The sequence below is a fragment of the Pieris rapae genome, chromosome 6 (assembly GCF_905147795.1).
Source record: "Pieris rapae chromosome 6, ilPieRapa1.1, whole genome shotgun sequence".
NCBI classification, from domain to species: Eukaryota; Metazoa; Arthropoda; class Insecta; order Lepidoptera; family Pieridae; genus Pieris; species Pieris rapae.
In genome coordinates, this window is record NC_059514.1 from 8,140,194 (window position 1) to 8,157,655 (window position 17,462).

A 17,462-nucleotide genomic window follows, 5' to 3' on the forward strand; every position below is an offset into this window, starting at 1 on the left:
TAGTGCATCGTTATCGCGTTTCAACTCGATTGCACACTGACCATACACTCGCTCGTCCATCATAATATTGCTTACTACTAACACGGACAATATTGTCTTATAAATACAAACAATAATAAATCCTCTGTTCTATGCAATAAGAACGTAAATCCCATCATAAAGTTGTGAATCAATACAGCCCTCAACCAGCCATCGTTGGGCGATTGTATACTCTATTATCAACGTGTAAAGGTTCTGTGCGATGTAATCGCTATAATTTGCTTTGTCATAAATAGGAAGTGCAAAAAGGTCAAACATCAGATAAAACTATTAGCCTGCCATACGTATAGCAACCGCATTAGTTTATCGTTCTTGGATGGTTCATTTTGACAACGAATTGAATCGAGAAAAATCATTGAGAATAAACAAAATAAAAATAAATATTAGATTTTAATCTGATCTGTGTATATTTTAAGGTTAGTGCTATATTAATATGTAGATTGAACTTGCTGCTTTAACATATTCAGTTGTCTGGAAGACCGCCCATTTACATCAAATTTTTTCTTTTATTTTTTCTCCGGTTTACTGTTAATAAAGTATAATTATTATGCTTTGTACCTACGCAAATAAAAATAGTATGGTGAAGAAAAACGTCTTCAGAAAACTGGCTTCTCTTAGCTATCGCTGGTCAAGATTGTTTATCGATAAATCTGCCTCATATCGAATTCCGTAACGTAAAATGAATGAATATATTGCTACCGATATCTAGTCGGTAGACACTAAACTTTTACCTAGCGGGAAAAATTAAACAAAAAATGTGGTCATATTTTTACCTTCCACATTGATCTGTGGTCTAATTTAAATATTTACATTTATCCACTTACTACAACTTTCCAACCGACCGAAGTAAACAGTATTGGGAAAAAGCTCTAGAATACTTTAATATTCCGAAGTCACTCGTCTACTATTTCAATATAAAATAATATAAATTTTCAATGCCCTTCACAATAATAGATTGGCAATTTGTCCCCGTGTGTCAGTGGCTCCGGAGGCTGTATTTGTTGTCGCTAATCGGCTTACTATCGCCCTTTTCAACTACGAATCGTTTTGAGAATTCATCGAAATTAATTCACAGTTTGTTTGCTATTGTCAAACTACCGACGCTCATTGTGAGTGTATTTATTTAATAACATCGACATTGAAAGGTTCTCAATCAATGAACGGAGGCGTTGGTTCTTTGTTAAAGTAGGTATTTAAAAGAAACATGGGCAATAAGTAGGGACGTGTGAACATAATATTGTACACACATACACGTCCTCAATTTAAAGATGAACATACAAATATTTCAGTATTCCTTTATCGCTGGCAGTATTTCCTCGCCGTAGGCAATACTTAATCATTGAGCAAGGAAAGCACCACGGGTCACATTTATAGACTACATTAGGTATACATATATATAGAAGAGACACAATATTATGTAAATTATATAATATATATACTATATATGTGTATGTTTTCATAATTTAACAAAATACTTAAAACCATTTGATTGGATCTAGTCTTAATATAATTTACAATTAGGTATAAACTGAAATTATATAATATACAAATTTAAAAAAATCCTACAACATTGCAATGCTATATTATTCAAGCGTGCATTACTCATGTAAATTAATTACCTAAAACTGATTGTAGATGACCATAAAAAGAGTACCGACTCTTTTGTTAGCAATTTTACAGTTTTTTTAACTACCATAAGATTTCATTGCGTACTCGCAAATAGCTTAGGATAAGCTCAAAGTTAGTTCAATTTTTTTATAGAACTGGCTAAGCGGCCAGAAGGCAAACTTGACGTTAAGTGTTACCGCTGCCCATATCTCTTGCTCGCGTGTGCTCGCGAGTGCGTTACCGGCTTTTTAAGAATTGGTACCTACTCTCTTTTCTTGAAGGATCCTACGTCACATTGGTTCGGTAATACTTCAGTGGGCAGCTGGTTACACGTAGTGGTGGAAGGCGGCAAGAACTGCCTTAAAAACACTTAGTTGCGAATTTGTCGTGGTTCAATTCTAACGATCTTTTCGTTTACGTAGTACTTTTATTCAGTGGCTATTCAGCCGTTTATATATTGTGGGTAAAGTTTAATAATAAATAATAACATTCTGTTTCTTAAAAACAAATTTCACTTTCAATTCAAAACTTTATAAATTCAATCTATCTGAATCGGAAAGTATTCTTCTAGTGCAACAGTAGTTTAATTATCAACCTATCTACAATCATTATTAATTTATTTAAACTTTACCTTATACAAAAACATCCAAAACAGTATGTTACATAAGTTATTAGGCAAAGGACGGCCTTATCGCTAATAAGCGATTTCTTCAAGGAACATTTCCTGATCTTGAAAGAAATCCAAGATCAGGAAATGGTCAGGAAAATCTAGATAATTTCCAACTACTTCCATTTAACGCTAATTTGGAACAATAAAAAAGAAGCACCTAGTGGGTACAAGAAGTGCATAAATAATTAACAAGAAATCTCAAAATAACATAACACTACTTAACTAGTTTAAATAAAATCTAAAGAAAAGCAACAAATAAATAAATGAACAATAATATGCATAAACAAAAATGTAAAAGCTAATGTAAGGATTAATTGAGTCACAATTAATGAATTTATAACTACTTGGCTACAAATTACGAGGCTGAATAAAAATTCATCAAAAAGAAGATTTTTCATAAATTTAAAGAATGTCTGTCATTAATATGCCAAATGGAAGAGTTAACTAATTGTTAATCCTCTCACAACGCTGGTACAATTAAATATCACATTCGACATACCACGAGACCAAACATGGTAATTGCACCAGAATTTTTTTTGGTCTCTTCTTTGTTAGATCTGAGGGCTCATTAGAGGCTTGAGCGGCCTAAATGTTTTATATTGTATGTGGTTATAACTTTCATCTTATAAAAAGCCTAAGACCATGGGAGCGTAATATAGGACAGGTGTAAAGACATGGTAGGTATGACAAGTGTCAGTAATCGGGTCGCGGCCTATCGGCAGCTCGTGATAAGATAAGCTCAGTAAATATTTAACGGGCAAACAATGGTCAGTGCCTCGTTCTAATTTGCTATAAACTATAAGCTAGGTTTATTCCAAGTAAACCCTTAGCTATCAAAGTACGGTTAATCAGAATTTCAGTTACGTGACGGTCTACACATTCGCATTATCACTATAACTTTGTACTGAAAAACTGACTGAAATTGTGAAGTATTCAGAGTTCATAGTATTTCTGGAGTCTACAACTAGTAGATGTTTTATTTGACAGATTTCTCCTTCATCAAATTAGGGCAATTCCCATAATTACAATATAAACATTTTTTCGCACACATGTGTTACAACATATATACAACATGTATGTATGCATGTACCATAGTTAATATTTAAAAAATATTCAATCCGGCTTTTGCGCATTAAAATATACATTCTTAATAGTCTATAGACTATAGAGCATTGGCATAATATGTCATTGGTTAAAAATAATAACCGCATTAAATATAGTTTTGTAATCGGACTTCACTAAATCTAATTAAATATTTATATAGAGAAGAAAAGTGTAGGAAACGTTAGGTGTCAATTAGTCAATGCAAATCTGCTAAGGATAGTTTTCCGAGTCAACTGTATCCGATTTTATTATTATTTTTAAACTAGTAACTCTTTTATCTTTAAATAAACAGAATCGGAAAGATTTTCACTAACTAAATCCTTATACACTTACTTATCTTCGGGCTCTCTGTAACGAACTGAGTGACTCTTTAATTTTAACTGATTTCAATTATTCTAAAGACCAAGATGTAAGTATCCTGACTCTAACTAGACAGGTATAAACACTAAAATTATAAATCTCCCGATCACAGTTCAAGCTCTAGTGGATTAGCTAAAATAAACTCAGTTTTATATTTAATTTATTTAATACTCAATGTGAATAATTTATATATAACACTTTTTACAAAGACTACGACTATTCTGGCTATACATCAATCAGTGAATTGTAGGAATTCATTTTAAGAAATTATTGAACAGTTATGTACACAATATACAATATACTACATTTCTACACACATTCATAAATAGTTTTCTTTGGAATATACATAAATACTCTTAACATATTTCGACTATTTTAATACTGTTTCTTACATTCTAAATATTGCAATCTTATAAAATCTGCTTATTTCTTATAAACTAATGTACAAATCAAGTGGAATGTATGTTCATTACTGTGAGAAAAAACCTAAATACTCTTTACACAAGTTTAGCATTACGGTATTAATAAACAATCACAATACGCATTTACATTCGAATCTCTAGAATATTTCCAACTAAGATAATTTAAGATAAAATAATAGGAACTCCACAATACCAATGCTAACAAAAATACATTTCGTCTCTCTATTCGAGCTGATTCAATACGATCGCACAATTGCAATATTGAATTTAACGCCGTTTATTTCTCTGTAAACTTTTTCTTATCATATCATGATCTAAATGCGTGAGTCAGTTTGATAAGTCATATTATTCACCTGCATTACATTCGATTGCAAAATCAATATAATGACTAGTTACCACAATAGTATTCGAACTTCACCACCAACAACCACTGGGTTGGTGCGGGTGCCCCGTTGGAGGCTGATGGTGCATTGGCTGGTATGGGGGCAGGGACATGCCTAACGGCGGCAAACCATCTGGCTTGCTTAAACACGGTCTTCCATCTTTGACCAGAACGGGGACTGCAACCCGTCGCGGAGAATTCAGACCACCGACATTCAAATCGTGAGCCCCTTTCTCTTGAACGGCGCGTTTCGTTTTGTATCTATGGTTTTGAAACCATATTTTCACTTGTGTCGGTGTTAATCTTATCAAACTAGCGAGGTGTTCCCTTTCTGGTGCTGATAAGTATCTCTGTTGCCTAAATCTTCTCTCCAATTCGTAGGTCTGTGCTTTGGAGAATAGCACACGCCGTTTGCGTTTCTTATGTACTAGACTAGGATCATTGTTGTTGGGAGGATGGTCGTCGTTATCGTCGTCGTGATCTATAATGTCGTGGTCATTGTCGTGATCGTGATCGTGATCGTGGTCATGACGTGGGCCAGTTGTGGGCGAAGTGGCTGACGGGCCAACATATGATAATTCGGATGCTCTAGATGTACTGTCCGGACTGGCTTGTTGACCGACAATACCTTAAACAAAATAAAAATTTAATTAATCTCAAGTCTTAAATGTGATAGTTTATTCCGAACAAAGTATTTGTATATGTTTATTTTATGATAAACCTTAATTTTTTATTAAATAAAACATTTAAAAAGCTTATTAAATTACGCTTATTAATCTTTGCTTCAAGTAAAATTCATATACGAGCTAAATATTTCGGATACAAAAATGATTGACATTAGTACGACGTATAATAGCCCCAGAACAAAATATTCCCATGCTGAGCACTCAAACCACTACATACAAATGTAGTGCTAAACACTCATATTTAAATCTTCTTAATCCGACCTATTTAACTACATTCGAATAGTATAAAAGCTATATTGTTCAGTGTCCCCTTAGTAAAGCTTTCACACGGATATGTTAATGTGGCGGGGGCTGGGCGTGTCCAGGGGGGTGCCACACCCACCCCCCCTAAGCTCATTGTTCAATGTTTTCTACTCGAATAATCTCGTTCACCTAAGTATCTTGTTATAGGTTAACCGAAACAAGATGGCTGCTAATTAGTAAATCTAGGTATTGCAAATAGATGATAGTTTATATATATTTATGAAATTATATGTAGTAATAACCCCATATTAAATCTATTAACGATAAAGTCATAATCAATAAATATTTATGAATTAATAATTTAAATAGCGAATATAAATGGCCCAATATAAAAATATATTTAAGAAAATTATTAAATTGGCTAAAATGTTTTTAATTGCTTATGTATAAAAATTTTAAAGTTACAGCTTTAAAAAAAGTATATAACACATATAATTACGAATTTCATATATTGAAATTTAATAAATCCTCTATCATTGGTAGGGATATATTGCAGATGGCCTGAACCAGGAAGATACAGAATAAAAGCGATAGAATACAATAAAATCTATAAACGTCATCAAATAATGAACGAATAGCCCCCTAACACCCGCAAACAATGTAATTGATAGCCGACAGCTGCTCACGAGGCATCAGCTATTGGTGACAAATTTGTTCCACATCGCACCCCCAAAGTTAAACAATTAAACCAACCCCGGGAGAAATAAGGGCGGGATTCAGATTTACCGTTTAGTAATGCCAACGAAGACAATTAGTCGTTTATTTTTTTGATAAATAGTTATTTTATTATGTTCTGGAATAGCAAAGAAAACTCTTATATTTCAATTGTTGAAATATTTTGAAAATTCTTGAATAAAACATAGTGTAAGTCATTTGCTTTCTGAAGCTATAACATAATATTATTTGTTATTTGAATTAATATCGCAGTAAAGTATTTAAATCAGAGAATTAATTAAAGATCGTTATTCAATCAAGTCGCTAAAGTTCAGTCGTAACGTGAACAAAACGTTTAACGAGTTTCCTAAACGTTAAAAAATATGTCATAACAAAAAGTGAAAACGAAATAAAAAGTCAATTATCATATCTACATAAAAATCAATGTAATCATGGATTATGTGATTTGTACAAGCAATCGAGTGGGCCTAAATATTAGCGATAAAAATAATTAATGACCAAAGATTAGTGGTAGCCACTCGATTTGAGGAGTACCTATTTGAAAAATAATCTCAGTACCAAGTCGTTTCGAGTGGATCTATATTTTTACGATATTTCATAGGCGATAAATGATATGCGTAAATGATAATACGCAAACATCACAATAAACAAAATTTTCTCATTGTAGGGAAATGATACGCACATAATCATCACGAATAGAAGTAATATTTATGATTCTATGTTACGGTATCAACCATAAATAATCTTGGAAATTTACTATATTTGTAATGGATCAGAAACAGAACAAACGAATATGCTTTCTTAATAATAAAAATATAAAAAATAAATAATATGTACTTTAAGCATGAATGAATATTAATTTTGATAAAACACACGAATATCGTGCGTCACCATTTTGTTATATTACATTGGTAGGTACATCTTTTAGTTGTATCCTATTTGCGTCCCGATATTAATATATTTCAAATATAAAATATCATTATGATTTTTCGTAATACTCAAACTAAATGTATGTAATTATCTAGATATTATTTATCTTTTTCACAACATTTATATATCAATATAAACGGCACATATTGACACATTTTATCTTTTGGATAAATGTGATATGCAATAAGTCGATCCCTTTGTAGTAAGCGAGATACGCAGAGAATTATCAAAAACTACGCGTGGGTGGCTCATGATCAGGGAATGTGATAGAAATCTAGGTATTTGTAAATAATTCTAAATGAGACAAATTATCTTATCGCCCATTTTTAGAAACTATAGAGAACTTTTACATATGAAAACATGCGTACGTATACTTACGTAAGTACGGAGCGGACTGAAACAAGTCAAGTTCCGCAACGCCGTGTATAAAGAGCATAGAAAATATTTTGTTACAATCTATCATTATTATATAAATCTCATGATTAACTAGACGATAACAAGGTGAAATTACCTATACATATTTTAATGAGATTAATTTCGTACTCTCCATTATCTCATACATATAATATTCTTAGCGTCACAAATATTGTATAATAATAAAAATGATTAATAAACCCTCCATCGTTTGTAAGAAAATCCAATGGTGCTTTCATTTCAATATTATCCAAATATTCTTTCTTCTATAAACGTCATGGGATAAAATATTTACCTGCACTATCATGATGATCTAATGTAAGCCAGGGCTGGTGATGCCTCAGTAGTTCATGTGAATACGGATGCTGAGGCGGGTAAGGAGGTATATCCAGAGAACAGCCGCTGATGTTGTGTGAAGTCGTATCCAGGCCCTTAGCCTCGTTCAGACCAAGGATGTCTGATATTTGGAAACCCGGCCTCTGTCCAGGCATTTTCATACTATCCAGCAACCTATAAAAAAATAAACTTCATCAGATCACCGATGTTTGAGATGTATAGAAAATTTAATAATTTATAAATGGACTTTATTAATTAGATTTGAAGCTTTGGTTATAAAATAGCCCAGTTTAATTAGATTGTTAGTTATTAATAATATAATATACAAAATTTGTAACCGACGTCATTGTGAAATTGTAAACAATAAAGTTATGGTGGTTCAATTGGAAGAAATATAACTTTGGGAAATGACCTCAGTTCATCAATGTACAATTTTAGACAAAACTGATTACATTTTTTAAATTGGAATAAAACAGAATATCAGCTTACAGAACTATTTATAAAAATAAAATAAATAAATCAGTGGCGCTACAACCTCTTTAGGTCTTGGCCTCAGATTTCTGAACCTGTTTCATGATCATTTTTAAAACTAATTGGCGAGTATGTGATCACCCTCCGGTGCCTGACACACGTCGTCGACTTTTTGGGTCTAAGACATGTCGGTTTCCTCACGATGTTTTCCTTCACCGTTCGAGCAAATGTTAAATACGCACATAGAAAGAAATTCCATTGGTGCACAGTCGGGGATCGAACCTACGACCTCATGTATGAGAGTCGCACGCTGAAGCCACTAAGCCAACACCGCTTGCACAGAACTATTTATAACTACTTGAAAACTATATTTTTAATATAATACATTTGAAGTATAAAATATAACTTAGTTGAACATTATTAATTAATATATAATGTTATACTTAAACTTGAATGCTTGTTGATAGCACTATAGCTTGTGTTTTTGACAGGTAGGTATTATGATTAATAATATATAATAATTATGATAATTTTACGTATAATCGATTCACGTACGTCAAGGTGTTAACAGAACTCGATATTACATTACTTAAATATATCTACTTACGTATATCAAAAAACAAGGAGATGAAAGAGTAGTTTTTATCTATGTTAGAATGTAAGCTAGGACAAGAGAAGCGGCAATGTGTAAAAATATTTTTTACAACACTTAACACATTCCTGAAGTGACGATCACAAACATTAGAACTATTGTCAACCGAGGGCCTCTCCAAAATACGTGACTTTTATAAAGAACTTCTCCAGCTCAAGTCGGCTCTATTAAAACATCAAAATTAAAGTTCCCGCGACCCGTACGTGACAATTTGAATAGGCGGCTTTTCAAGAGGCTTAGCAGGTTGTAAGTCAGATGTAAAATGGATGTAAACATAACTATTAACACACAAACGAATCCTCGTTTGTCACGACGACTTTGGAGTTCAATTAATCAAAAATAGTCTTCTAGGTAAATCTTGTAGGTAACACAATGTACACTTATAAACGTCAAAATGGAAATATACATAGAATGCTTCTAATTTTACATTTACTGCCAGTTCTCAAATCAAAGGCGTAGAATGGAAGAGACGAACTGGCAATAAACTCTCCGCCACTCTTTTTAATCGCCAAGTTTTTTCTTTTACACAACGTTTGTTAGGAGCTTCTTAAGTAATAAAGAATATTAAACAAAATAAAACAATTCCAAAACGTGATAAAAGCAAACCGCACTGCACCCTTTTTAACTTAATCATTTATTTAATATCTTGTAGACGCTTCATACGACAACTTATATACAAATTTTAATTAAGAATGTAAATATTAAAATACATTTATAACACACATTCAAGTTTTATTTCTCTAACTCAACATAATTTTTAGAAATTGTCACATATTCTCTAAAAATTGGTTTTATGGCCGACTAAGATAACGAATTGCAAAAAATAACCTCGTTAATGAAACGTCTTCTTATTGGGTCGTGTGTTAAACTCTTACCCGGGAAAAGCGGATCGAAAAGCCGCCGGGTATAGCGCCGGAAGGAAGGCCGGGCCCCACGGAGGGAGCAAAATGGGACTCCATGCCAACAAAGACGCTGGTGGCAGCAACGGCGGGCTGCGCTCACTATCACCTTCTTCACACTTCATCTCCCTACCGGGAGAACTCGTTTTCGGAATAATTTTGAAAACTGGTAAGAACACTCGCGTTAACACGTGCTACGTCTCGTGACGCCGCACCCGCACTAAACAACCCTCGAGTGGTCCTTGGGGTGAAGAACACCCCGCCCGCCCTTGCCTTGACAACCCACTCACTCACTGAGGGTGCTTCATTGAAACCGACCAATCGCATGCCACACTAAAGTAGGCGGGGCACAGAATAACCAATCACAGCATCTTAAAAGCCTTACCAACAAAAAAAGTTAAGTATACTCTTTGAAAAAGCTTTCGTACGTTACGTTATGTCGCTTTTGTAATGAGTGCGCGCGTTAAGCCCATTGTTGAGGCCGGGTTCGTTATGGGTGCTATGAATGCTCGGACATAATGATTTTCATTTAGAGTGTTTTAATAAGCCCGTGTAAGCTCGCTTTATATTATCGACAACATTCATTCAATGTTTATACATACTTCAAAACATTACGCTAACTAAAACGTAAACGTAAAAAAATGTTTTATCGAATTTAAACAGTAATTTAAAATATTTGATATATTTGATTAAAATTCGAACTATTAGAATCTCAGGTGAAAACTTTTTTTACTTTTTACTAATATAAAATATATCTGTTTAAATACCACGTCTATCTTTTGTTAATTGAATTTTCTGAAATATAAAAAGGAACTTGAAAATCCGTTGCAGGTGTTCTACAAGTTGTTACAACAATCTAACACAAACTGTATTGCCAACATGTGTTAGTACTTAGCGCATTGTCACTCGAAAAACAATAGGTTTTACCTGAGTAAGACTTTACGACTTGCACATGTGCGCCTGCCTTTGTTTTCTTTCGCGCTCCTTAAGCGCTTTATAATTGTTTATTATGAGTAAGATCTCTTAACAATTGAATTTGCCGTCAATTTGTTTAAATGATTTGGTACAATATTGGTGAATTATTTTTGTATTTTTATATCATTGCGCTGAACGATACAGGATATTTTTTATTTAAAATTTGCCTGATGCATTGATTAAAATGGTTTTCTGCATATTTAAGTCTATCTACGTAGTACACAAAGAGGTAACATACAACATCGACATTATTTATTCAAGCACACAACATGCATGACATGTAATTCATACAGAAATGATAATGATAATGAAATAGACATAGTTCAATACCCAGATGTTTAAATTAGTTTTATAATGTTCATTTTTTTTATTAAATAGGGGGGCAATCGAGTCTTCGAGACGTCCAAAACGGGTAGTCGTCGCAGCTCATAGACACCTATTTTGTAAGATAAAAATCATTATTCGTTATGTAGCCAAATTACTATTTTGATGGTTATATGTGTAGCTCATTATAATTTTAAAAAATCTAGATGTTTAAAATAATTAAATTTTGTTAACATTTTTACCGAACTACTTATAATGCATTTATTTATCTGCCTTAGACCGGAAGTCGTATCGCCAGATCCACATTAACGTAGAGGCTACTCACGCCATATATTACCAACTAATTCATGAGGTATCTGTGGATAATCTTTTACTGACTTAAGTCTATGCAGGTGTTCACAAATCCTTTCTAAGACATTGCTATGCAATACGGATTTCAATAATGGCTTTAAAATAAAGAAATTATGATAAGTTGACACGCATTAACTACGAACATTATTAAAAACATATTTCTACCATAGCCAAATCTCGTAGCGATAATAAAACGTTTTTAAAATTTTAACATATTCGGACATGACGGAATATTATTATAAAACTTATGTCTTCTGCAAGGATTCGTTCTGAGTCACTAATATTACGATGATGCTTTGACAGTACGAACGCAAAGCGACTTTTCATACAATTTACTTTCCATTCCTTAAAGGCAAGGCCTTTTGATGTGGGAGATTATTTAGACCATAAGTTTTGACAACAATTATAAATAACTTAACTGCCCTTGTTTATTATAACATTATGATAGTGTTTATGACATTTGTTCACCTATATTTAATGCCTGATTGAGCGTTTTTGTTATAATTGATCAAAGAAACCAATCTGAATGTTTTAATTTGCTTTGCAAAAAAACAGTCAGATAGAGGAAAGATTTATAATTTTAACGATTAATCTCAAAAGCATATTATAAAAACATACATACAACCTGTAAGTTACATATAAATTTATAAATAATAATATTTATTTGTATCTCTCAATTGCAGCGAAACGAGGAGACGCAGGAATAGTTTAGTTGAACGAGTGCTATCAGACTAGGATTAATCTTTTATTAATAAAGATGTTCCATTCATCGCAATATTTATTTTAAATTTATCCAGCCATGCGAAGTTGACTTATTTTCTAAATGGAATATATTTAAAAGTAACTCTTACCATTATTTGATTTAGGTAGGTACGTGCTGTGATGCCAGTAATAAAAATATATCTTTAAATTGCCTTTACCCTAAGCCCACTTACATAGCTCTATATTAAAGTAATAAATGAACATAGCTGTTATTAGTTTATTATTCTATGCCATATTAGTACCGAATGTTTTCATTTTCTCTTTTACATTATAATCAAAATTGACTTTATATTTGTTTGGCTTTGATATTTTTTCGAGTTATTAAGTTAAAAAATAAGGTTCTATTATAATGATACTATATTAATAAAAAAAATGTATAATAATTTGAATTAATATATTTCAATCTTGCTTCATATATTTAAGGGTAATATTCTTTATACATTTTATATTAGCTATACAAAATTTAATATATTGTTTAAATGGGTTCGTTTTTAACTCAAAAGGGCAACAACAAAAGGTAATTTAAATGATTGGGAACGATGAGTAACCCTAAGTGCGTGCACCGACAAATGTTTAATTGACTTATTGAGAATTACTTTTTTAAATCGTTGTGCGTTATCGATACATCGCGAGCTTCGATTTTTAGTAAAGGCAAAGATTACAGAACAACCATAACGTGATCATAGGAAAGGTCGGGGCCATTTTAAATTGTCGGGGAGTTTTTTTTTTAATTTAGTTCAGCGGGTTTTCTAACGCTCGCGTAAATAAAAAATACACTTTTTGATTTTGAAATTATGTGAAAATTCAAACTGTTGCTTTATGTAGATTTTGTATTTGTGCATACACGCCCAACTTCAAACTTAGGTAAGTGAATTACGCATTTTATGTTACATCATAATAAGACTCTCTTTTTGAAAAGGAGAAAATGTTTTTATAGAACTAGCTGCTCATCTGATGTTAAGTGACACCCATACTCATACCATGACCCAGGGACGCCCAAACTCGCATATGCCAAGAGCCTTGCTGGCCCTCTATCTAACCTCTATCAATTCAATTCAAAAAAAAAATCATTTATTCATGTAGGTAACTTCATGTACACTTATGAACGTCAAAAAAAATACATTAAATGCTTTGCATTTTACATTTACTGTTACTTCTCAAATCAACGTCGTAGAAGGGAAGAGAAGAACTGAAAATACTGTCCGCCACTCTTTTCAATCGCCAAGTTTTTATATAAAACTTTATCTACGAAGCTAATTTGGCATTTTTCACTGTTATAAACGACGCCGGAACGCCGGATCAATTTGATTAAATGTTGCTTCTATGTTTTCCATATACTATACAGAGGTAAGCTGTGAGGGCCAGATTTGTGAGGGTCCACGGCAGGTGTGGCAGCCCTCTTCACGGGTCACTGAGTTATCCCTTCGCTTCGTTTAACATTATCCTATTGTTCACACACATCTTTCGTGTTTACCTTGTATTTTTATAAAAAGTATTTCAATTTATCAAATGTAATTGGGCATGTGGCGAATTTCTGAGTCTGGTTTAAACTTCAAAGAATGCTGTTTTCTCTGATTGATGAGTATGATATGCATTCCAATCTTAACATGTATTGTACTTAAAATCTAGATTTTTAGAATTCACATTTTTTGGCTATTAGCAAAATAGAATAAAAGTCGAGTAAATTATAATATGCTAAAGTTTATGAAACCTGTACGTTCACACTTCTATTTGTAAAATTAGTTTAAATAAACTAATAAATATATTAATAAAGTATTAAAATACGTAACTCTTGTCTGTAAAGTTAGAATTTAAATAATACGTTCTATTCTCATACATGAAAATAGTTTAAATATAAATATGTGAGTCGGCTTCAGTAATATTATTAATCCTTGTCTTTTGTGTATGCGCATTTGTACACGATTTTCGGTAAGAATTGTTGCAAGTATTTTTATGCAAGTCTTTACTAAACCTAGCAAATAAAATCATAAAGTAGTAAACTTTATTTGCAATCTTTATAGTCGTCAATTCAAATTAAATATTTCCATAAAATGACGAATGAAGTATCATTACCTAGACTAATAAGACGATTTGGTATTTGCGATGGTTAATGATAAAATAATAGGGGCTGATAACCGGCACGATAGAAAAGTAATTTGTGTAAAAGTTGAATATTATATTCGTACCCGCCGTACCATTCACCGACGGAAAAAAACTACCCCATTACCAAATTACTCCTTTTTGCAACTCCTTAACCTTTTTGCAAAACACAAATATAGCAGCATTACGAGAAATTGGATGAAAAAACTTCGAACAAATCTACTATGAGTCTAGCAAAACATTTTCGCAATAGAGAGTAAAAGTCAATGGTTTTCCAGAACGTTTCGTTACGCCAATCTGGTTAGGCACTGGCTTTAAATGGATACAAGCACGAAGGTTTCCAAACCAATTAAGGACTCCACGAAGGCCTGGGAGAGGTAACAGCTGCCGGATTACGAGCTCGATGATACTCAGCGCGTCTCGCCAGCTGAACTCTATAGGTGTGCAACACGCAATGCGGATCGAACCGTTATTTACATATTGTATTTTACTTTAATAAAGATTAGAAATAAAATATTAATTATACTCCAAGTACTTATTAGAATTCGGTGTATTCTTTTCTTTTTATCCTGTTCTTTTTGTATATGTAAATCACTGTTTGCTATTCTTGAATCTGTAAGATTAGCTTTTTAGTTTTAGTTAGTTATTAATATTGTTTTTTTTTTATTTTCTCTAGATTCAAGTTCTATAGATTAATATAAATATATTTTGTTTTTTATATAACTTCTGGTTATGCACTTCTTGCACTCATCATTTTTTATTTATTGTTTTCTTTTCTTACTAGGGTTGCCTGGAAGAGATCGCTTGTTAGATATAAGGCCGCCCGTTGCAACCCTTGTAATTTATATGTATTGTGTTATTTGTGTTTCTGTCTAGCAACGAAGTGTGAATAAATAAATAAAAATAAAAATATTATCTGCAGATATTTGAAAAGGTAAATTGTCTAACTTTTCAACAAGTTAAAGAAAATGTGGCCGGCTAAAATTTTGTTAATACAAAAAACTACAACCAAATATTTCGTTTAGAAACAACTGTCTAAAAGTAATGATTTGTTAGTAACTCTAAAAATATTATTATCAATATGTACAGATTTTAAACAATTTAAAAATAGCACTAGATATATAAAGATTAAAAGAGTGATAGGTATTAGATGGCTGGCCGATCCATGTAGGACTTATCTTGAGATGTTAGTTGTAACTTATGTAATGGGTAAGTAGCTACTTAAAATAATTGTCAGCTTTCCAATTGATCTTAAGTGTTTGTAATATTTTGTAGAAACAATCACAATATGGGGCTGCTATGTGTTGTGTCGGCGTAAAAGTGACCTTTTCGCGTAAGTATGCTTTTTTTCTACATCGTTTTTGCATTCAAATCAGAGCTAAATTAACAAGTTTAATTTTAATTGACAGCGATTAAACATTATTAAAAACGTAACTTCTACTATAATACTATGAGCTCCCAATAGTAAGCAAATATTTTGTTTCTTGTCTTTGTTTTTAGACTCGCGTGAGAAATGCAGACGAAAAAATTCAATAACTGCCTTACTTACGTTTATGGTGAGGGATTGAGTCGGTAAAATAATATTTACAAAGTTTTATTTGGATGGAATGAAAAAAGTGATTGGAATTTGTATAGACGTATTAAATTATAAAATTTTTAATGAAATTTATTGTTTAGTGTAATCTCACTAGAATTTAACAGATAAAATACTTATTAAGTCGTTGCTGATCTAACGGAAAAACATGGAAATATATATTTTTATTTTGTATTTTAAGATCTGTTTCGTCTTACGTAAAGTGTACGCAAGTGTCAGATAAATTCGAAAGTCACTAATTTTTGAGTTTTGTTGACAAAAATATACTTAAAAAGACGAAAAATATACTTACGCATATGTATTGTATCTGTAGTCTTCTTCAATCGGGGGCTGGCGGTACTGGCAAGGCTCAGTGTATTCCGGAGGTACCACTGGCCAACTCTCGTAGTTATAATACTCATTGTAACCCATCTCGTTTTCAGCCATCATTTTCATTTTACACTACACATCACACGAACACACCGATTGACTATCGACTGATCGATGCTTCCATTATCAATAATTCCTTATCATATCTATCAGCTTTCCCCATGATAAAAATACCCGCGACGCCAATAAGTTGGCTGTGGTATTATAAATGTTATGTTAAATTATCTTTGGCCCCGTTATTAGTCAACTCTTCAGATGGTTATCCTGCTTGCTGATTTTAGATGCTGCCTAGGCTTGGCAGGCTGGATACGAATAAATTCTTGATAATCCAAGGGATTAAATGTTATATCTGGGATTAAAAATAAATAAATAAGGAGGCCATTGGTTTCTGGTTTCAGTTTTCGCACTGAGACGCCATGAATTACCGTTGTGCGATTACTTAAATAAATACTTAATATATAGACTTATATATAAATAGTCAATTGTTAATACTACTTGGTACATTCGCAATATACTACATCCATCGTAACCTTAATGTAAAGGATGTCGCCAGAATAATTAAAAAGAATGTAGCGAACGAAGGTTCGACCATCGCGTGAATTTCGAGACTACTCACGAGGTCATGGTAAAAAAAAATGCGATTCAAGTTAGGAACTTAAATTCATCAATTGGATTGTTTTATGAAAGCGTTAGGCTCCTGTTCGTATCTATTTACATTTGTCAGACCAATAACAACGTGTTATTAGAACTGAAGAGCAGAAACCATTAGCGCATTGGATCAAAACATATGACAAATGCGAGGTAAAATCTTTTAACCAGTATGGTCTAATACGAAAAATATGTTTTGAGTTTTCACCGAGTAAAGACATTTTGATCATTTTATTGAATATCAGTGAAATCGATAAATACTTAATATACCGACTATGTTGAGTGACATAAGAGGATTTTTTCTTGGGTCCTTTTCTGGGAAAGAGCAAAATTTTAGATTATGCGTGCGATCAAATTAGAAAAACGAGAGATAAATCATAAGGTGAGG

The 17,462-nt window shown here is 32.5% G+C and overlaps 1 protein-coding gene across 1 annotated transcript; it reads right to left on the bottom strand.

Moving 5' to 3' along the window:
• Positions 1–3,955: 3,955 nt before the first annotated feature.
• On the bottom strand, positions 3,956–16,550 carry LOC110992932 (homeobox protein Nkx-2.2a). The gene is made up of 3 exons (XM_022258934.2): positions 16,350–16,550; positions 7,889–8,103; positions 3,956–5,213 (listed from the first exon to the last, which is right to left on the bottom strand). The coding sequence occupies exons 1-3, from the start codon at positions 16,490–16,492 to the stop codon at positions 4,618–4,620; spliced, it is 954 nt and encodes a 317-aa protein (XP_022114626.2). The 5' UTR covers positions 16,493–16,550; the 3' UTR covers positions 3,956–4,617.
• Between the last annotated feature and the right edge of the window lie 912 nt (positions 16,551–17,462).

Bases quoted from the DNA above. Each gene is read 5' to 3' on its own strand.
- LOC110992932 (XM_022258934.2), bottom strand. From the start codon at position 16,492: ATGAAAATGATGGCTGAAAACGAGATGGGTTACAATGAGTATTATAAC. The intron at 8,104-16,349 runs GTAAGTATATTT...ATTTTTTTATAG, and splicing joins TACAGATACAATACATATGC to GTTGCTGGATAGTATGAAAA. The intron at 5,214-7,888 runs GTAAATATTTTA...ATTTTGTTTAAG, and splicing joins AGATCATCATGATAGTGCAG to GTATTGTCGGTCAACAAGCC.